This window comes from Phasianus colchicus, chromosome 4 (genome assembly GCF_987193195.1).
Source record: "Phasianus colchicus chromosome 4, bPhaCol1.hap1.1, whole genome shotgun sequence".
Taxonomy (NCBI): Eukaryota; Metazoa; Chordata; class Aves; order Galliformes; family Phasianidae; genus Phasianus; species Phasianus colchicus.
In genome coordinates, this window is record NC_143439.1 from 8,544,605 (window position 1) to 8,566,990 (window position 22,386).

Genomic DNA, 22,386 nt, shown 5'->3' on the forward strand with positions numbered 1-22,386 from the left:
AAACAACAGGGTAAATCACACTGAGCTAGGAGTCACCACTTTAGAGTTTTTAGCCCACATAGCAAAGTATGTAATAGCATTACAGCACAAAGTCTTGAAACAGGACAAAAGCAGGCAGCGCCCATTGGGCACGCATGTTGTTCTAAGGAGAACCCATGCAAGGGTCATTTTGATAAGATTGTCACACATTTAATAATTTTCAAACACACTCAGTGTGACCCCAGCCAAGACCCAGCCTTGGCTCAACGTCAGTGACTTGTTCTTCAAAGAAGCTATTCTACAGAGGAGATACAGCAAAGATGGAGAAAAACCTTACTCCACAATGGAAAGATAAGAAGCTGCTGGAAGGAGAGGGGTCTTGTTTCACAGCAGTCATGATACATGCCACCCTGCCTCAGGCCGCTCTGGCAACCCAGTTACATACATTTCACAATATAAAAGTTCTCTGCAGAGAGAGAATGAGTATTTGCTTCCCACTTAAATATGCCAACAAACACAAGCCTTCAGAATCGACCTCACAGATGTTGGAAATCTTTATTTCTACACAACCTTGCTTTGGCAAATGCCATGGAAATGCAGCCCCCACTGGATCCTGCCGGCCAGGCAACACTGGGGACCCTAGTCCCCACAGAACATGGGATGCTCTGAGCCCAAGCCTTCCTCAACAAATGTTCTGACCACTGAAGGGCCACCCAAAGAGGGAGAGAAGGGGTGCTGCTCCTGTGGTGTGAGCTGCTGCCAGAGTCCCGAAAGCATGCCCAGCCCTCGCAGCTGTAGTGATGACGGGCGGTCCTGACTTGTATGATTAATGCCAGAGAATGGTTTATGATTCTGGATTTCATCAAAAGTCCATCCTCAAGTCCAAAATTAAGCCTCTGCCATCTGTCGGCAAGCTGGAGAGAGCTGCCTTCCCTGCCACAGGGACTGTACGCATGGAGTGGGTTAATGCAGTGAGGCACAAAAATAGTGTGGCGATGGATGACCACAGAAGCACCATAGTTAGACATGGTTTATTTAGTGCCAGAAGTATGCAAGTCACTTTGCCAGACAAGAATCCTCCTCCCAGAGAGGCTCCCAAAGAGCCTATCATCAGTTTTTTAAAGTGTTTGCAGTTTGCTGGCTGAAGTGTTCCACTGGAGTTGTTGGTCTTGCCTAGGGGCTGTACACTTGCAGGGTTGGAAAACACAGTGTTGATGTATTCTTGCCAAATCCAGCTTGTTCCTTGGATTGTTTCCTTTCTCTAATCACTGTTTATCTTTACACGGGCCAGATTGGCCCATTTCTTCCTCTCTTTCACTAGTCTCTACAACAGATATATGATCTCTGAAATTCTTGCTTGGCTGACCACAATTCATTCATCAGAGAATAAATTTATCCTTTCTTGGGCACGCAGTAAGCACTCAGTGAATTTCCAGAGGCTTTTCTAAGGCCTCAGCCACCTTGGATGTCCTAAAGTCAGATGAGCATCACCTGACGTGCACTCACACTTTCCTCCTTTAGCAAAGAGATCCCCCCCACAGCCCATGGAATTGCTACACCTGTGGCTCTTGAAACAGAGTGAACTCCACCCCCCTACCTCCATTTTAGGAGGGAAGAAAAAAAAAAAGAAAGAAAAGAAAAAGAAGAAGCACCCAAATCCTGCTCTCAGCCATGTTTCTTCAGCCATGTTTCTAAGTAGGGATTTTCACTGAGCCAGCAGTGGTTGTGATTTCTGCTCTTTCTCATTATATTTGTTTTGATTCCATCTAACCACCTCTGTAGCTTCTATAATCCCAGGCCCATTTGCTTAATGTTCTGTTATCACTACTTACATTTCAGAATACTGAAATACTATGAATAGGTAAGATAGATGAAAGAAAAGAGATTATCATCCCTTTTTACAAATAGGCAAGAGAGAGAGTGGAAAAATTGGGTTATTCCCCCAAAGTCTATAGCACAGTTGGAAGCAGAGCTGAGGCACAAGTTCAGTACCACCATTGGAATCCTCCAGTTCTATATCTGAAGGTCTTAAAGCTCTTACTGATTGTGAAGGGCTGGATGGACACACTTCAGCAGTACCTCTAGCTGACCAGGACAGCATCAGCAGTGCTTTCACAATGAAGAGTGAGAAAGTCATCGGCCTGTTAAGCACTGAAAGGCAGCTTCAGCCTTACATAAGTGAAAGCAACTCTGTTTTGCCAAGTCTGAAATTGCCTGTGTATCCATAGCATCGCATTTTTGGAGTTCTTCTGGGCAGAATGAAGGGAGCTTTGGTAACCCAAAGAAACCATAAAGCCCAGTTCCAAACTGGCTGTAGCGCAGCCGGATGTCATCTCTGACAGCTGGAGATAGTTGGGCTGTGGACATGGTGCCAGCATGCAGATCCAACACCCACTGCCCCCTGCAGGGACACAAGGACCATCGCCAGACTATTCCCATCTTGCAGCCAGAACTGTGGGGCTGAGGCAGCTCTGCTGCCATCTCATGCTGTGCTGCTTCTGCTTGCCTCCGTTAAGAGCCTGCTCTCCAGCTCCAGGAGCGGAAACTGGGGCTGAGCTCAGCAGTGATGCACAGGGCCCTGCCTGCTTCTCGATGGGGGTTTTCACACGTTAGCCTCTGCACAACTCCCACATACAAATTAAAATCTTAAGATTGGGGCAAAAAAAAAAAAGTATTCACCAACACATCTTAATTGGATGGCTTTGTGTTTTGTTTCCCAGTGGCTGCACTTCTATATACAGTTTCTAACTTTTCTCCTCTCAGACATTTGGTTGTGTAGATCTTTATGGAAGAAAAGGACTATGACTTTATAAAAATCTTGTAAGTAGTGCCAGTGTCAGACAGAACATGGGGTAGTGATGTCCGGGCAGCTGCTGTTACTGGACAGGTCAATGCCATTGTCAATGCCATCACTGCCAGCAATGAGCAATGCTTCATGCAGAATTGTGACATCAACTTGCAGGAAGGGAGGGCAACAAAGTTCACTTGAGACTTCTGATTAAGCTGTGTTTAAATCCATCAGAGATAATGTATTACTTTGAGCTGTGTTCCTCTCCATGTAAATAAAATCACAAAATCTACTTATTTTTACTAATCTTTTCGCCCATTTAAAAATTATTAATAAAAAAGTAGCTGAAAGAAATTTCATATTGCCCCTTTGCACAGTGAGGCCTAAATACAACACATACAAATACTATAGCCCTTCCAAAACTCTGAACTCCATCAAATACAGAAGTATACTTTGTCTTTCCAAAACAAATGGGAGAAATACAAATAGGAGTGCTTGGATCCTGGCATGCTGAGGCAACAAAACCTCTCTGCTGGCCACGAGTGAGAAGCCTTTCCCTTCCCCTGCCCTACATCACCATCAGCCCCAGCCAACAATACCACAGATGGCAACATACCCCCTGGCCACAGCTCATAACCCAAAGACTACACCCTTTTGTGGTCATGATTTCACTGGGCAACATGATATCTCAATTTAGGCTCTTGTGAAAATCAAGCACAGATGTTGCATGCGGGAGGAGGGTTCCTATGGCCCATTTCCTCACTAAGACACCTGCACTACAGAGAACTTCATCAAAGACCACCATTTAATTTAATAATAATAATAATAATAATAACCCAGCAAACATTTTCAAGAAATGGTTTAATCACATTCAGTTCTTTCAGTGCTTGCTGGAATAATCATGAACTCTGTCAGTGTTAATGGGGGTGTTATAAGTATCTGTGTAGGACTGCCTCTGTAATTCAGCATTAATTAGTTGAATCATTATTTTAGAGTGTTACTGAATTATCTTATAATTACCACCTATCTTGGTGCTTGTAAATGCGGCAACAGAAGGAAACGGCAATTCTTTTAAATGTACTTAAAGTTAAGAAGGCATAATAAACACTCCATTCTGTCCTTTTTAGAAGCTTTTTTATCTTCTGTGAGATGTAAGGCTAGTACAACTGCTTTCATCTATGCCTTGTAGATTTATTACAATCATTATAACAAATGGAAATGAATATTATTCAGGTTTATTACCCTATAGTATATCTTTATGAGCACACAGGAAACCATGTTGCTTCTTTATCCACTGCCTATAAAGAGAATGAAAGATGCTGCTCTGGAAAACAGAGTATTGTGATTAAAGAAAGATCATTTGACTCTCCTAATTTGACTGTTTTGCTAATAACTTATCTGCTCTGATTCCCAACAAAATCAGGCCTAATTGCCGCACACTGAGAAGCCTCATTACTGCTTAACTGGGAAGGTAGTTAAGAAATACCATGTATGTTTTGCTGCCACTGATTCTGCTCTGCAAGTGCTAACTCTATGGTGCAAAGTCTACTGCACCTTAACCCCCCGCTCGAAGCACACAGAAGCAGTGGGAAAGGAAAGGAGTATTCTTGTCACTGGGCTAATCAGGAAAGCTTGTAACACCTGGCTGGCTCAGGTTTGGGCTCTTGTGATCAGCTCCGAATGCTGTGCACATGATACTTTGCTCAGGCCGTCATGCGCTCCCGAGAGACTACCTAGTGCAGGATCTCCCAATATGAGTTTATAAAAGCATAGAGAATCACGCTTAAGTGAATCTCTCCTTATGCTCGGGGTTAATGGGAGGTGCGTTTTCGTAACTTCTCCACTTTGACTAAGAGAGATTGTCCAGGTCAACAGATCTGAGATCTGCTAGACCAAAGGGGAGTCAGTGTTGTGCAACCAGTTATACTGGCAACCAGACATTTCTTGCGTGCTTTAGTTTCTCAGGGTGTATTCAGAGATTTGCAGGAGACAGTTGCAGTCTGCATTCTCTTACTTTTACCACATACTCCTCCAGTGGGAGTCACAACATACCTACAGCCTCCATTTTACTCCTATTTTGCAGGCAGAGCTGGGACATGTTAGCACTTGACTTCTCCAGCTAAGTGATTTTAAACATGAAACAAAAATCAATATGCATGTATGAAGAATGGGGATATTTGAAAAATCTCTGCTGTAAACAGATTTTCAGTCTTACCATTCTCAAATGCATTGCTCCCTCAGCTCTAAATATTATATGCAGTTTGAAATAAAGTAATGGTTTACTGCTGATGATTGCTGGTAGGGTGTTACTGATACACCTAAGATATGAAACAGTAAATCAAACTTCACATTCATTTCTATGAAAAAGATGATTTTCATATCCTGACACGTATTGCTCTGAGACTAAGCTTGTTATTTATTAGGGTTCACTCTGTAGTTCTTAGAAACAGCACAATGTTGCTATTGTGATTGCTCTTCTCACTAGAATCATGATGGCATTTGCTCATCATACTGAGCAGTTTAAATCACAGAAAGAATTCACAATACAGTTAAACAACTTGGTAGCAAACACAGCCCACAAATAAGCATAACTTACTTGCACTTAAGCTTTACAGATGTATTTCTTTACTTCAGTTTCTCTACCCTCTATGCTAAAGTCAACAGATTAAAAATTTGTGTCATATTTAGTCTTCAAAAGCAGTATTTTGAATAGGCAGTAATGGTTCATTATTTGAAAATATGACCGTACTGAAAACTAGAGTATAAAACACTCGGAAGTTCATATGATAAAAATGAACTGTGGAAAAAAATGGGTTGGAAGGACTCTTTGGAGCTGATCTTGTCCAACATCCTTCTCAAAGCAGAATCAACTTTAAAGCTGGACGAGGCATCTCAGGACCTCTATGAGCAAACTGAGCTTACTCCCTAAACTTTCCAAAGCTTCAAATGATAAAATACAGCTTGCATCTACAACACCCCCTCAATATGGATGCATTTAGATTTATAATTCCTACCCACGCTGTTAGCATCAGCACAAGCAGTAGTTTTTATTTATTGCCAACCACTTTGCAGATCCTAATTCCAATTGCTCATAACATGTAGAGGAACTATAAAATATTTCCACAGCAAGTGGTTTCTTCACTTTTGTTTTAAAATACTAAACTTCAGCTGAATTAGCTGAGGTATTTCTAAAAAGCAAACACAGGAACAGTCTTTCTGGTGAAAATCCTAGCATCCTCCCATAACTTTGCTGCGAGGACAAGAAGCTATGCCAGAGAACCCTGTCCAGTTTCTGTGCAGGACCACTAATGTTTTATTAGAAGGTGAGCTTTATAAAAACTGTTATTGAATTGTTATTGCTCAGCATAGACTTGCTATCCTTTAACAGATCCCATCTATAAGTATACCAGCCCAACAGAAATGAACCTTTTGATGAAAATAAGCTGCCCTCACAAGGATCTGGAGCTGCTAACTACTATGCATACTCCATCAGGGTCTCCAGTGAGAACAGGCTCCAGGATCTGAGACTGCTAGGCCAGGACGTGAGTCTGGATGCCTAGCCTGAGTAACAAGTGGAAGGAGGACTAGGTGCAGGGAACAACTGGGAAGATGCTGTCAGATGGCAGGTCTTGGACACAGAATGGAAGACAATGCCATGAGCTGGGGATTAGCATGTGGCTGTGGCAAGAAAGGATGGAGTCTGGGGCAGGAGTCCAGGGACTGCTGCTGTAGGGATCAGAAATGAGTAAACCAGTGTTTGGGAACTGCTGAGTCACGGCCTGAACCTCTGATTGATCACCTGAGGCGAGCAACCAGTCAGCCCTGGAAGCACAGGTGAAAGCAATTCACCTGTATTGCAGGAAGGGGTGGAGCCTGGCTCCACCTCTCCTAGACCTATTTAAGAGCTGACTACCAGTGGGGAAGGATCTTTTTCTTTCTCTTTGGAAGATCCACTCCACTGTAGTTTCCTGAGTGAGCCCATAACATGGGTAAGCCTCCTATTTATTCTCTTTTGTCTCGCTGTGCCTAACTCTCTTGCTTATTTCATTATTATAACATCTTAATATTATTAAATTATATAATATTCCTTTATATAATTTTCATTGGTTATACAACCACACATTGGGAAGCTGGAGGAGGTGGAAAGGATGAAATGAGTGAGGAGTTGTGGCCTGGCCAAGTGGGAAGATCGTGAGGAGAGCAAGCACAAAAAGAGAAACAAACTAGGAAAAGATAAAGAAGACAGAGTAATCTGCTCATAAGCTTCTCTACAGTGCTCATCATCACCATTTCTGAGTGACTGTAAAGTCATTAGTGACTTCATTTACATGACCCTCTGTGTTGATGCTAACAACACTTTAACATGGCAGTATAAATACAAGAGAAACATAGGTCCAGAGTTTCTACTACTCTTGGCATCTGTCTGAGTCATGTGTTTGATTTGCTTAGAGCATTAACAACTGCATATCACTTCATGCATTCAGAGTTCATCAGGGATGTGTCTGCTTGTATGTCTGCAGACCATGGTCAAGTATCTTTAAAACGAGGAACACCAAATTACAAAGAATGTGTGATAAAAGTGGTTTAATCAACCACCCGGTGTCCTATCAGAGCTCACATAGCTCAGGCTCTCAGCACCCAAAACTTCTTACTACACATTCGCTTCCAGTTGGATATCCTAGAAAAATCTCTCAGGAGGTGGTTTAAAAGAAATTTTTCAAGAAAGAAGAGTAATTTAGAAAGGTGTGAGAAGGATGAGAGAGCAGGAAATACTGTTAGTATGTTGCTGAGTGTCCTCAGCTTCCCCCACTGCTATGGCATCTCACCATTTCATCTCATTGGCTTTTCTAACTTCCTCCAGGACAGGCGGGCCCCAAGAGCTCTTAGCTGCATCTGCTCTGCTCCCACCAGCACAGACACTGAGCTGTCCAGAATAAATCTCCCAAGAGATGTTTTCTTCTCTAGCCCACAATTAAATGACTTCTTCTTTGCCATTTCTTCCTGTTTATGCATTCCTCCTCCCTGCGAATGGGCTCACTGGCTGAAGTGTCACGTATTGCTGCTTGGGATGGCACCCCTCCTTCCCTCCCTCTTTACAGTTACTGCCTTAACATTTCCCCTGTGTAAACTAATGAGCACATTGCCAGCTTTGGGCTTCAGCTCACTTTCTCCAGCTTAAACCCTCCTTAAAACACAGTTATGCAACTTTGCACAGTGTAGAGTATAAAAGCATTTAATGGTGAAAGCTCTTTTTAAGGTTTATTTTGTTAAGCTTGATGAGATTTTTTTGTACTCCACTGTGTGAAGTTTCTGTAGACAAATGCAACACGAGGGTTTAGAATGAAATAGTTCAGACTACACAGTCAGCATCTTGGTTTGTTATGTGAGGGGAAACTACCTTGCACCTGCCCTATGTGTAGGTTAACTCCAGTGTTCAGGCATTAGCTTGAATGCAAACAAAATGTGTTTGCTCAGTTCGGTTTGAACTTGTCCAGCATCAGTCGCCTGATAGCCTGCATGATACCATGACATTTATAATTTTGTTGATTCTTACTGCCAAGATAAATCTTAATATCCTCCCTTTCTGGTGGAGCAAATGTGTGCGAATGCAGAGGGGGAAGGTGGAGAAAACAGATGCAAAAGCAGTATTTCTTTCTATTCTCTTACGTTCATTTTGAGCTTAGTTAAAATGATTTTATTTATTCTTGGGCTTCTTATTAGGAATTTGGTTTCAGGAAACATTTTACGTCAATTTCACACTCTTTCAGGCACAAAACTATTTGCCTGAGCGATGGTGCCAAGACCACAAAATCCTTCATTTTTGACAAACGTTTTGCTGGGATCAAGAGTCAGCAGCCACTGTCCATTGCCGGTAAGGTCTGCCCCTTGCAGCCCACCCAGAGCTGTCCCCAGTGCTCACTACCCACAGAGCAAAACTCCAATGTCAGTTCCTCTAAAAAGTTTGCCTGACAGCTCGCAGATTCGGATACGTCACTTCTTGGCATATATCTGTCAAATTATTTGGCAGCTCTCTCCATATGAATTGTAGCAGTTTAGCTGCAAAAATTTCCAGATCAAAGCTGTCAATCACTAGGCAATTCCCACAAGGACATGCTAAAGGACCTGGCTGGGAAATTATCTGAAGCTGCAATAATCTAGAAGGCTTGATAAAGGAAAAAAAGCAAGATTTCCCAAATTATGTGGTTCGAAGTTCAATTACTGTTTTCCTCTGTACAATTTAAGACGGTGAGCTACTGTAGTCCCAAGATCTGGAAACAAAATCAGAAAGTGAAATGCAATTCATCTATTTCCTTGGCATTCCCTCCCTTTTCAATTAAATATGCTTTTCTTTTCTTTTCCATTATTCTGTGGAAGCAGTAAACCTCAGTCTAAATGAGCATTTACATGAAAATCAGAGCTCTCCAAGGCATCCACTGAAACTCCTTTAATACAATATTCACTTTAATTTGATTTTCTGTGTTGCCTATGGGAGAGTCTCAATCACATTTGGTATGATTTATGACAGTACTCGCCCCCCCCTCCTGCAGGGGTCATTCCCTTTCCTAAAACCACCTCATTTGACCAGTAAGAATTCCTTTTACCAGTAAACAGATCAGTAACCAACATTGTCCACAGATGACGGTAAGCACGATCTAGTTTTTATTAGGGTCTCTCAAATGTCAAAAAGCTCACTTTAATCTCTAAGAAATATAATCTGTTTACGTCACCTGCAACCTCTTGGTTGTCTCTTTCATAAAGATTGTTTCCTTGGGCTCAAGGAACAATTTCTTCCGCCACATCTCGTGAGGAAGCCAGCTCCATCATACATATTTCAAGAAATCTTTCCCTTCCCAAACACAAGTGAATCTGGGAATCATATTCTTTGACTCTCATTATCTGATTTTGCGACTTCAGAATTTAAAATCACACAAAGGGTTAGGATACAAGCACCATCTTAAAGGTATTTAATCTTGCTCTCATTACATCTACCTCACTTTACCTTATTAAAATAATCTGTCACATGCTTCTGAAACCATCTCTCAAAGAAACACGTTTTAAAGAGGATTCACTGAGTAAACATACTGCTCAAATTATTATAACAGCAAAGCAGCTAGAGTTTTGTACGTGCAGATTTACTAAGCTTTTATCAGTCATGGAATGATGGGCAACAAAATAAAAGCTGAAGTTAGTAGCAGAAGACTACAATGCAATTAATTTTTTTCTTTCTATTGTTAATCTATCCTATGGTGTGCCAAAGCACTACCACAATTGGTGTCCTGTTGGACACAAAATAAAATGTTTTCTTTATCTCTTGTCTGATCTTTTATCTTAATCTGTGCATTGTATTATATAAAAATATATAGAATTTGTACATATGTACAGTAAACACCTAGCCATGTTTGGATGTTTATTTTCTGCTTGGTTATGAATATGTGGTTGTGTGCTTGCTGATCAACTACATATCTGATAGAAAAATGGGGGTCTATCAGTCAATATATATCTCCAGGATCTTGGGTTTTGAATTTTGTGAGATTCTTCTTTCTTGCAATCTGAAGCTTTCAGCAAGTCATTATTTATCTCCTCAGCCAACTTATTTCCTTTATTCACTTATTTCAGCCTCAAGTCTTAAAGTTGTGGGAAAGTCCAAATCATTTGTTTGTCTTCTTCTGAGGAACATTTTGAGCTTGATTTTAGAATGCAATTGACAGAAGTTGAACTCAATTTTCTTCTCTTCTTGCTCATAAAAGAATATCTTTACAAGAAAGATAACAAAGTTTGCAAGAAGTGCAGAGGCAGCTGATCTATCTCCAGAAACCAGGCAAGGGACCAAAAGTATGGTACCTCTTGAGTTAACGTATCATGTAAATTAAATTAATGGGCATATCTGGGATGTAGGTACTCCAACTTGTTTTACTTGCTTTTATAGTGGCTATAGTCCAGTTGCGCACAAAGAATTTGTATTTGCACATGGCTCCCAAGGGCTGTGCAGCATCAGTCAACCGTATTGTTAAAGATAACACAGAAAGCCACAAGGAAAGCCTGCCAGGCTCTGGGACGGAGTAAGCTTTGTGGCCACACAGGCTTGAGAAGCTCACTTCAGGGGACATTCCCATAGAAGATGCGTGTACATTGTCAGCTTGAGATTTCCTCAGCAGAAATCTCCTGCACCAGGCTGCAAAGAGCCCAGACATGCTGGCAACCTGTAGGGTGAGCCATGTGTCAGAGATGCTGTCCTACCACCTGTGAGAGGCAAGGCACACTGCCTTCTTCTTCCTGGGGCTTTTGGCTGCTTCCCTCAGGATGGCCAAGCTCAGCAGACACGATGCTGGTCACTGAATCACTTGTCAGCCTCTGCAGGTAAACAGTGAGAGACCTTGAGGTACATCAAGCCCAAATCACAGTCAAATACCAGTGATACAGCCATCTGTACCAGCACTGTCACTCACAGAAATGGATGCTCACACGTGACAGTGCCAGCTGACTTAGGCTAATACTAAGGGGAAAATTCAGAGAAGTGATATCTGCCAGTTCTCTGGATCACTCATTTTTCTGGTCACTGTCCAACACACCGCAAAATCTAATCCACCAGATCTGTAGGATTTATCCAACACTTTGATAAACTTTCAAGCCTAACTGGAAGATTTTCAGCCTGCTCAGTTTCATGCTCCTAAAATGTTTCTTTTTTTTTTTTTTTTTTTTTCCATCCTAATGAAGTGAAGCTTCTTGTCTCCAGATGTGTCTGCAGCCCTGATGGCACAAGGCACCCTAATGGGATCCATGCAAACTTAGGTGCTCTGTGACTCTGTGCTGTTGCCTTACAGTAAATTCCTCTATGTGTTCCATTGCTTTTATCAAAGCCTTTTTGGTATTAAGCTTTTCTTGTGATGTGCAATGCTTTGTAAGGTACCCATTTCAAACTATAGGACAAATCTCTTAATTTTTTCTCATGGAAAACCCACTGTCTCTGAAAAGAAGATATTCATTCACCTGAACCAGAGATAATGTCAAAATATTATTAACTTTAAATCCAACAAGTAAAAATAGCAGGGATGCACAGCAATAAGTGGAATCAGATTTAATATTATGTTCTAGCAAGCCCTGAAGCAACATAATTATGTGGCCACTGCTGCATCAAACAAGGAATAACCACTGAACACACTTGAAGGCATACACTGTCATTTACAGATGATCTTTGGCAAAGATCTGTGATGTGCATCTGCAGTCTTCCTCTTCCTTTTCAGTTTTACAGAAGTGCAAAGAGCTGGAGAAAGAGAGGCAAAGGAGGATGGAGGAGATGCATTGCTCTGGTTTTGACTGACTGTTCTATATGTCACCTCAAACTAAGGTTTCTTTGCACAGCTCTTTGGACTGATCTACAACAAGAGTGTCTTGTCTTATTCCTTAGCGAAGTCACCAGGACACGGTTTGGAAGAGCTTCAAATCTTCTATCCTATTTTGACTACTGCTGTTCTCAACCCTCTTGTCTCCCTGGAGGTTTGATCCCAGCTCACACCCCATAAAAACCCACCCCAGATGCAAAGCTTTGTCTCACAGCTGATTCTCTAGGTGCTGTATGTGAGGAGGCCTCACAGGGAGAGGGGCAAGCTGGAAACCAAATATATTCCTGCCCTCTTGGCCAGGATGCTGAGTCTTCTCGCATCAATGTAGAGGGGTGAGGCACTAGCACAGGTTGCCCAGAGAAGCTGTGGATGCCTCATCCCTGGAGGGTCTGGGGCCTCCTTATAATGTCTTTGCCAGTACGAAAACCATCCCACCAAGTTTCATGCACTCTAAAAGTGCATATTGTTTTATACCATTGCTACTTCAACTCTCAATTGCTTATATATTTTCTGTATTTTGTATACACATTTTCTGGATTATGTAGCAGCAAATTAATTTTCATTAACCCTCTAACATAGATGTCCTCTTCCTACTGCTGTGCTCATATCAATTTGAATTACCTGTGATCCCTTCTTCTTCATTTTCATTTTACAGAGTATGAAACCAGACTGGGTAAACTTGTACTCAGTATCTTTTTTGTATATACAACAGGAAATCACATCACCTCTTTGATGAAATATTCCAGTGATTTATGGATTCAGAAATGTCTTGCCTATCTCACTTTATCTCTTGGATCTGTCTTCTTCTTTATTTTAATCAGAACTGGCATGGGGAAGTACCTTAGCATGTTTTGACCTATTACATCTTCAGTTCTGCAAATCTTTCTGGCACATTTGATTAAAATCGATCAATTAAAGAGGACACTTTGCCATTCCATGACATAAACTCCTCACTTTTGGTCCCATTACTTATTCAACTTCCCAAGAGTCATGGCACCATTACAGGGTTTTTTTCTGTAATCAAACTGTGATAATCTTTTTCACAATGGTGCAATTATCTACTCCTTTCTGGTTTCACCTCGGCAAGCGCAGTGAGTCATAGACCTTTACATCGACTGCATCTACGCCCACTGATGATCAACAAGGAGTGACAATCCCTAGGACTCATTTACTCTCCACACTGGGTTTACAAGGAAGCTTAGAACTAGACACCCTTCAGCAGAGGCTCTGCAGTAAAAATGTTTGCTTTATTTATTCACTTTCTGTGACTCTCAGCAAAGAAGGTCTATTCCCTTCTGTCCTAACAGTGTAAACCATATTACAATCACCACTGCTGCAATTATATTGAAGTAGTATAAACGCTACAAATGCTGCTCAGTATCACTAAACATGTGACTATATTTTTACATGTTTCTTTTCATTATTTCTATACATTCTTCTCACTGGAAAGAGCAATGCTCAGGCCTTGAAAAGCAAAGCTCATCTGCAAGACTCACATCACAATAGCAGCTGTCCTTTGCCTAGAAGAGAACTAAAGAAACTTCACGAAAAAAAATCAGTACCTCATCTTACATTACAAAGTAGTGATGTCTTCACTACACACACACATAAAAATTCAGATAGGCTTTATTTTTCAATTTTAAGTCATGCATAGAAGACAAAACTGAAACATGCTGGTTGGCTAAACTCTTTGTCATTCCTGCCCTGGACCAACTTTGATTCTTAAATAAACAAGATTTCCTCTGAGTCTTGGCTGATCTTCCTTTAGAAGTCTTAAGTGGGGTGCATAATTTTTACTCTATCACAGTCTAGCCAGAGCTATGAGTGCGATGCAAAATAAAGAAAAACATTTAAAACTACTTTCATTTGGCTCTGTTCCTGCCTCTTCTGTACTTGCTTTTCGTGTGTATATGAGAGCCTGAATTTTGTTGTTGGAATTACTCACAAAAAGCAGAGTTCAAAGTGGCAATCTCAAGAACAGCATGCGCAGAAGCCAAAATGTAAATGTGCATGTACAAGAATTCATGCCAGAAATTCTTGCACATTCGTGGAATGCGCTTCTTCTGACCAGGCTTGAGCAGGCAAGGTAATGTCAGCTTTCGGTGACTGCTGCTAACCTGTAAGGCAAAAAGCCCTGACAGCGTGAGTTTTCTATATTCATTTCAATACGGAATGCATTCAAACAGATCCCGGTGCGTTTCCTTTCCCCAGACAACAATCAAATGTGTTTTTAGCCATATGTCATTTGCACTCATGTAGCAAGCTTGGGAAGGCAACGGCTGAAGAGGAAACCTGTTCCTGTGACAAAAGGCAGTGGGCTGGGATTTGGGAAGTACCAGGCTTTGCCATAGCCTCCTGAGGTGATCTCAGACAGATCCTTCATTACTCCACTCCTGCCTATAAAATGGGCTCTCCTGAGCTCAGAATATATCTGCACGGCTGCTGCAGAAGCCAGCATTGTATAAGCACAGATGCAATGGCTTCTTGAAACCAACCTGGGCAACTGTCAGGCTCACAAAAGAGAATAAGCCATAGCCATGCAGCTGTGTTGGTAAGGATGCTTCTTCTCACAGGAGAGTCACTTAGTTTTTTTGCTAATGCTAGGGACTGGTAGAGACTAACCTGTCGAACATGTCAAAATTTGTGCCATGCTGGAACCCTCTCTGGCTTGTGGGTCAAGTATCAGAGAGGACAGTGGGAAAACTCTGCAGTGCATCACCCTGGATTACCAGAACACTAGTCTAGGCCCAACGAATCATAGAATCATAGAATTGTTAAGTTTGGAAAAGACATTAAAGATCATAGAGTCCAACCACAACCTAACCATGCTACCCCAACAACCTTTCACTAAATCATGTCCCTGAGCACCACATCTGAACAGCTTTTAAACACATCCAGGGATGGTGATTTAACCACCTCCCTGGGGAGCTTATTCCAGTTCTTAGCCATCCTTTCTGTAAATAAGTGTTTCCTGATATCCAACCTAAACTTCCCCTGGCATAACTTGAGGCCTCGTCCTGTCACCAGTAAGAAGAGACCAACCCTGCTCTCGCTGTAAGCACCTTTCAGGTATTTGAAGAGAGCAATAATGTCTCCCCTCAGCCTACTCTTTCCCACACTAAACATCCCCAGTTCCTTCAGGGCATGTTCTCCAAGCCCTTCACAAGCCTTGCTGCCTCTCTTTGGACCTGCTCCAGCACCTCCATGTCCTTTCTGTACTGAGGTGCCCCAAGCTGAACACAGTACTTGAGGTGGGACCTCACCAGTGCTAAGTAGAGGGGCAGGATTACTTCCTTAGTCCTGCTCACCACACCATTCCTGATACAAGCCAGGAATCCTGGCAGGACCTTCATCTTCAAAGATGCAGTACTTTCTTAGAACATCAAATTACAGATCCTTGGGAAAAATGTATTTGTTTTCAGTCAAATCTGTATACGTCAACATGTATCCGACACAGAACAATCCTCCCTGCCATATGAGATCAGCAGCCCAGCTTGGGCCCAGGGATATTTGGTGGCACACTGAATGAGATCCACTAGCTGGACCACAGCCTGCATGAGAAGAGCAGAAAATTTCAGGATTATGGAAGAATTGGGAAAACTGCAGAAGAATTCTCCTTTTGCTGTTGGAGATTTAAATCTGTGCCTTCATTTAATCAGAAATGTAATTTCCTCAGCGCAGCAAGCTTCAAATTCTACTTATGGCCTTGGTGCCATGACAGTTTTGGTAGTAACTTGTTCTTCGTACGTATTTCTACTAGAACCATGAATAATCATCAAAATTAACTAGCCTATAGAGTGATTAAATAATTTCCTTCAATTTGCATTTGATATGTTTATTAAGTGCTGGAGGGTGTTCTTCGCTCTCTTATTTTTACCGCTGTTAAAGACTATGTCTGGATCTTTGGCATAGGTACAGTGCTATTATGGTTACTTCAAAATTTTAATCAGATTACGGTATGAGTTACCATTTGATATTGTAAAAATGCCAGTAGGAAGTAGATAAATATTAAGATACAATTAGCCGCCACTGCCTTTTATTGCTGGGAATTCATTAATATTGAGATAAGTCTGAGTTCTACAGTAGTGACAATTTTTTTAGCGTGGTGCTTTTATCAGGTTACATTTTCTCACAAGTAATAGCGCAAGTAATAAACAAGCTGGAGGATGAATATAAACAACGCAGATAGATACAGCAATATTAAAGCTACAAAATATACAAAGTACCGCCTGTGTGTTATTACTTGTGCTTCATTTACCCTACCCTTGTCAACAAGGCCTGTAATTCAAAACATGCAATTCCTTGTGAGACATTTTCATTTTGAACCAGATGAAACTATCAGCACTGATCATCAATAAAAAACGTGATTTAAAACATATTGGAAGCTCGTGCTTTTAAATGCACGTCTTGGCCCTTCACACAAGCAAGTAGTCTCTAATGCCAATATGCATTAGAAATGCAATTGTACTATACTTAGATGTGGTTCAACCACAGTTATAACATGGGCCATTAAGAAGCATTTAAAAAAAAAAGAAAAAGAAAAAAAAAGGAAAGAAATAAGCAGGTTAAAAGGGAACATGTTCTGTTGCTCAGCTAAAAGACTTAGCCATAATTAGAAAATAAAATAGCTCAAAACTGGACTAAACAGATAAAATATTGATATCTAGGAGCACAAGAGCGCGCCATACAGAAACATGTTTACCTACAATTTTTCAGGGTTTGTGTCAGGTTTGTAAGGCTTTCAGTGTGCCTGGGAAGCCAGGTGTTCAGTGCAGTGAGCTGTGGAGCCAGTAGGCTGCAGGGTGCTCTCGGGACACCGGCACCACTGGTATTGGGAAAGCAACCTCCCCTCTACCGCATCCACTCAAAGTTGGCTGCAGTCCTTCTGAAAAACGATCTCCAGCCTGCTACGCATCTCCTGCAGTCACCGGTGAGGTGAGCAGCATCAAAGTTAACTCTGAGCTGAAGGACTTGTCCATCACAGCATGTGACTGCCTGCCTCGCTGGGGCTGGGAGCAGTGGGAAATGCCCAGCTGCCTCACTTGGACGCGGCTCAAAACTTCATCCGCTTTGGTTCAGTTCTCAAAATAGGGCACATGACCTCTAAGCAAGGCAGTACAGTAGGCTGCTTTCACAGTGCAAAGTCGCTGGCTTTGCGAGCAGGGGAGGAGGTAATGCTTGGCGCTCGCCGAGTTATCTTGTTCAGCATTGCATTATCCAGGGCAAATTTGCCACTAGCTTTGGAGCAGGGATGACATCTGCCACAGTGTTGCTTACCCCACTATGTCCGCCGCACCCTGCTATGTGGCTGACATAGGCTGACCTCCATCCAGAGCCAGGGTAAGGAGCTCTGCTGCAAGAGTTCGCTGCGCCCCAGACCACTTGGAGAACACTGCCCATCCCCAAGCTGTGACACAGCAGCAGGAGCGGCCACAGGGCCACTCCATGCAGAATTTGCAAGCTCTGTTTATACATTTGTATGTTTGTATGTGTATCTACAGAACAGCAGTATTTTCCGTTCTGATAGACTCTAGTCATTATTTTATCAAGCCCACCGTAGGAACTTTTTTTATGGGATTGGCATAATGGGAACAGATAGCCTTTTCTCTTGACAGATAAAGATCTAAATTTCATTTTATAATCTGGCAATTATGTCGTTTGATTTTTTTTTTTTTTTAATAAAACAGATAATCTCCCTTCCTCACTCAAGATGAGATCTTGGTTGTTAGTGACAGCTGTTAAAATGCCACTAAAAATAGCTGCAGTGTCAACCACTAAAAAGCGGAGTGCTCCTGCGAACTGCGGGCAGAAAACAAATGAGGTTTGCACTGAATCTGCACAAAGTCTGCAAGCATCCTGCGCGTGCCAGGCAGGCACTCTGCCCCCCCCCAGCTGCCATCTCGCTGCTGGGATGGGGAAAAATGGGGAAAAAAAAAAAGCTACCATTCAGCACCAAGACATTAGAACCGTTACCTCAACTCTATTTGCTCAACAGAAATAATCATAGTTATGCACCACGAAGGTTGAGACTACCTCCAAGCATTCCAGCTGCTGTTTGTATTTACACCTTTGCCCTGCAAAATAAAAATAAACCCCACAAGAATGGCAGGAAGAGTGAGACAAAGCAGCGCGACCCTCGGCCCAGCGCTCCGCTGCTGTGCGCGGCACGGAGCGGCCCGGCGCTGCCGGGGGTCCCTACGGGCGGGCGATGCCCTCTGCCCCGGAGAGCATCGGCGACGGGTTGGGAGCGATCCGAACTCCGTAGCAGCAGCGTGGCACGGAGCGAGGGAAGGGAGAGGGAATTGTTCGCGTTCTGCGCGATAATACATCTCGCTAGGTTCCTCCTTTTTAGCGACATTCTGGCTAAAAATAGCGCGCTGGTGTAGGCACAGTGAAATATGATTTGCTTCCAATAATACGGCAAACTAATTGTGAAATTAAGCTCCCGAGCGCGCTGATATCTCGCAGCCCAGCCCCGGCAGCACCGCGTGCCGCCCCGTTCCGCATCGATCAAGTTCCCGCAAAGTTTGACGGCTGAGGACGGCAGCGGATGGAGCGCCGCCGGCCCAGGCCCTGCGCCGCAGGTAGGGGCGGGCAGCCCTCCGCCCGGGAGCACAGCGCGGCCGCCTCCCTCCCTCCCTCCGCCGCTTCCTTTTATTTTTTTTAGGATGTTTAAAGGAAGAAACGTGCAACGCCCCGAACTTCCCAATAATCCGCGTGGAAACATCTCAGCCACGACGGGAATATGAATGCAAAGCCCCGCAGCGATGTGAGCGCTGAGCCCCGCTCCCGCTCGACTCCGTGGTGCGGTGCGGTGCCGTGCGGTGCCGTCTCCCGCACTTCCCGGCCCCGCGGAGCGCCGCGCCCGTAACCCGCAGCCCGCCGGGGGGCTCCGTGCCGCCGCCAGGGCCGGGAGAGCCGCTCCGCCGGGGGAAGGGCGCGGAGACACTCCTCCCCCGGTGCCGCCCGCCCTGCCTCCCGCCCTCCTTCCCTTCCTCCGGCGGCTCCGCGAACCAGGAACCGCGGCGGCGGCGGCTCCGTGCGTGAGGAACCCCGCGGCGCCGCGCCGCCGGGTGCCGCCGGGAGCGCCGGGGCGGCGCGGGAGGGGGCGGCGCGGCCGCGGGGCGCTGCGAGGGGCCGGGCGGCACCGGGGGGAGGAAAAAGTTTACACCCTCAGCGCTCCCCTCCCTCTCGCTCCTTGGTGGCGCAGATGGGAGTTTTACCTGGAATGACATAAGTTTGTTGCTTTTATTTTTTTAAATTATAATAATTATTATTATTCCCGTGGCTTTTCTTTTATTTTTTTGAGGGTGTCTCCCTTTCTCCCCCCCTCCCCTCCGCTTTCTCCCTCTTCACCCCCTCCCCGCTCCTGGATCCACCCCCCGCTCCCCTCCGCCGCCGGGCGAGGGTGTGACCCGCGGGAACACCCACCCACCTCAGGCGTCCATGGTGGGAGCTGTCCGCCCGCCGCGCCGCAGCCCCTCCGCGCCCGCTCCGCCGCGCACCCCCAAATCCCCTCTATTTTTTTTTTCTCCCCTCCCGGAGCCGGTGCGCGCTCGCTGTCGGATGGTTCGCTGGCAGCAGCCGGGGGCCGCGCCTCCTCCTGCCGCCGCCGCCGCCACCACCACCACCATGTCGTAGAGAGGTGAGTGCAGCGCGGACCCCGCGCGGTATCCAGGTCACGGCCGCAGCCCGAAAACTTCGCGGCGAGGAGGGACGCGGCCGTGCGACGGCGGCGGCTCGGGGCAGCGCGCGCGGATGGGCGCAGCGCGGAGGACGCGGCTGCGGACGGGAGGTGCGCGGCGCCCCGACGGCCTCTCCCGGGCGGGACGCGGGGCGGGGGGCGGCGGGAGCTGGGGAAGGACGGGTGGGGGACGTCGGACGCGGGGCGGGGGGCAGCGCGGGGCTCAAACTTTGCTCTCCTCGCGTCTCCCTGGGAAAAAGCAGCGCCGGGCGGGATGCGCGCGGCAGCGGCGAGCAGAGGACGAGTCCTTGAGGCTCGGCGCGCTCTGCCGCCACCGCCGCTTTTTTTTAATTATTTTTTTCCCCTCTTCCCCGTTTTTTATTTATTTCTTTATCATTTTATTTTATTTTTTTTTTAACCCATCCTTGCACCGGCGGCGCTCGGATCCACACGCCGCCGAAACGCGGAAAACCAGGGCCGGCGCGGGGATGACGCTCGGCTCCTCCGCCCCGCCATGGTCCCCGAACCCCGGGCGAACGCACGTCCCGCCTCCCCCCCGCTACCCCACGCCGCCCCCCGCGGCCCGGCCCGGCCCCGCGCCGTCCCGGGGCGCGGCGCCCTGCGGCTTTAAGGAGCTGCGGCTGCCGCCTGTGTCGCAGCAACTTTGTATCAGTCATGTCGCCCGGCGGCTGAGTGACGGCGCCGCTCGGCCAATGGGGCGCCGGCCTGGCCCCCGCCGCGCGCCGCTTGGCCAATGGGAGCGCGCGGCGCCGGGACGTAAACTTGAACTTGCGGGCATGTGACATGTTTTTAAAGGACTTGGCACCTTTTCCCGTCCCCTCCCGGGTGCCGCGCCGTGACACCGGGCGGCGCGGCGCGCCTCGGGCGGGCGGGCAGGGGCCGGGGGGCCGCCCCGCGCCGCTCCGCCCGCCCTCCCTCCCTCCCTCCTCTTTCCTCCTCCTCCTCCTCCTCCCTTTCCCTCCCTCGGCGGCAACAGGTACCGCGGGCGGGGGCGCGGCCCCGGGGCCCCCGGGAGGAGCGGGCGTGGGGGGGACGCGGGGATGCTCCGCCGGGCGGGCGGCGGCGAAACGAGCGCCGCGAAAGGCGACGGCTGCGGGGGGCCGGGTGCGAAACTTAGTGCGGGTCCCGCTCGGGGCTGGGTGACCCTCGAGGGGAGCGGGACCTCCATGCGGCGGCTCTCGGTTCTTTGATTGGTGAGAAGGTGCTTCTATTTCGCAGTCGCTGCGAGCCCCGTTTCACGCCGGCTGGTGCGCGGGGGGGGGGGGGGATCGCAAATGGCCGCGCACGGGGCGGCGAGGAGAGGCCGGCGTTGAGGGAGGGGGGCCGCGTCGCGAGGTGGTCCCGCCGCCTGCACCGCGCCGCCTGCCGCCTCCCCCGCCGCGATCCGCCGTGCTGCTTGGAGCCCGGCGCTCTGCTGCTCCCCGAGCCGCGCAGGATCTCTCCTCTCCCTCCGGTAGCGCACGACCGCGGGGGGGGGAATTTTAAAAAAAAATTTATTTTATTTATTTATTTATTTATTTTTTCCCCCGTGGAGTGACCCAGATTTCTATCCGTTAAAGTTCTGAAACACCCTCGCCTATTGATTCTGTAGGAAGTTTTGAGGTTTGCTGCTGCGAAGGGTCGCTTGAGCCAGCGCCACAGCGCTCCCGCAGCTCCGGGCCTGTGTCGTAGCGGCCCCGCACCGTGCCGCTGCCAGCGGGGGCTGCGGGACTCTGCCATCCCGGTGCTGGCCCTCCCTGAGCCCCCGGGGTTCCGAAGTGGCGGTCACTGGCGGCCGCCATTGATTTCTGTAGGAATTAGGCTTGCTCAGCACTTACCGTGAGGGGTAAGTGATGATCTAGAAGTGACTTTGTGTGAAAGCGAGCACTTCTGGCTGGAGATTTTCGACTATAGGAATGGGATTGGGTCCACAGGATGATGTTCTCACAGCGTTTGTGCCCGACAGGAATGCAGGCGTAGGGCCGTAGCCTTAAGGAAGGGCAAAGTAGTATTCGAGCCTTTTCCTTGAAGGTTTTTTTGTTTGTTTGTTTTATTCTTGTTTTTACAGCGTTGCTTAAAAAATAATAGTTCTTAAGCAGTGCTAAATGAGGCGGTTAAGCACGGTGTTAAACACTGCAAAACTAGTGCATTTTGAAAGGGGGAAAAAGATTTTTATGTAATACTGATATTATAAGTATTGGCACTCGACTTTTTACAGTTCTGACAAGATGATGAGCCTGTTCTTCAAAATGTTGCTGCTACCTATACGTGATTTTCAGAATAACAGAATTCTTCCAGAATAATGCGTGTGTGACCACTCAGAAAGCAGCCATGCTTAGGGAGGGTGCCACGCTGGGTGGGAGGCTTTGTGGGGCTGCTTCTTAGAAGGAGGTTCACTTTCCTTTATTCATTCCTTTTGCTGCTTACCGTGGAGGTTGGTGGCATTGCAGACCCTACAGCCCTTTATCATCCCCTCCTTCTGTGCAGTAACTTCTGTGGGGCTTCTCTCCTCATCCAGCTTGTCCTTCCATATCCCGCAGTGGGGCTTTGAAAGCTTGGCTCCCAGCCCCATAGAACTGCAGCTTTCCTTTAAA

The 22,386-nt window shown here is 46.1% G+C and overlaps 1 protein-coding gene across 5 annotated transcripts in view; it reads left to right on the plus strand.

The window, feature by feature from the left end:
* The first annotated feature begins 19,249 nt into the window (after positions 1-19,249).
* NR3C2 (nuclear receptor subfamily 3 group C member 2) overlaps positions 19,250-22,386 on the plus strand; it is a 198,134-nt gene continuing 194,997 nt past the window's right edge. Inside the window, exon 1 of one of the 5 annotated variants that reach the window (XM_031588882.2) lies at positions 19,250-19,753. Coding sequence is in view for 2 of the 5 variants with exons in the window: in XM_090138551.1 (XP_089994677.1) it covers positions 19,867-19,903 (37 nt within the window). In the remaining 3 variants the exon portion in view is untranslated. Of the gene's footprint in view, positions 19,754-19,789; positions 19,904-20,682; positions 20,790-20,856; positions 21,007-22,386 lie in introns of those variants that run through there. The other 4 variants (XM_090138551.1, XM_090138554.1, XM_090138552.1 and 1 more) reach the window with 4 other exon arrangements.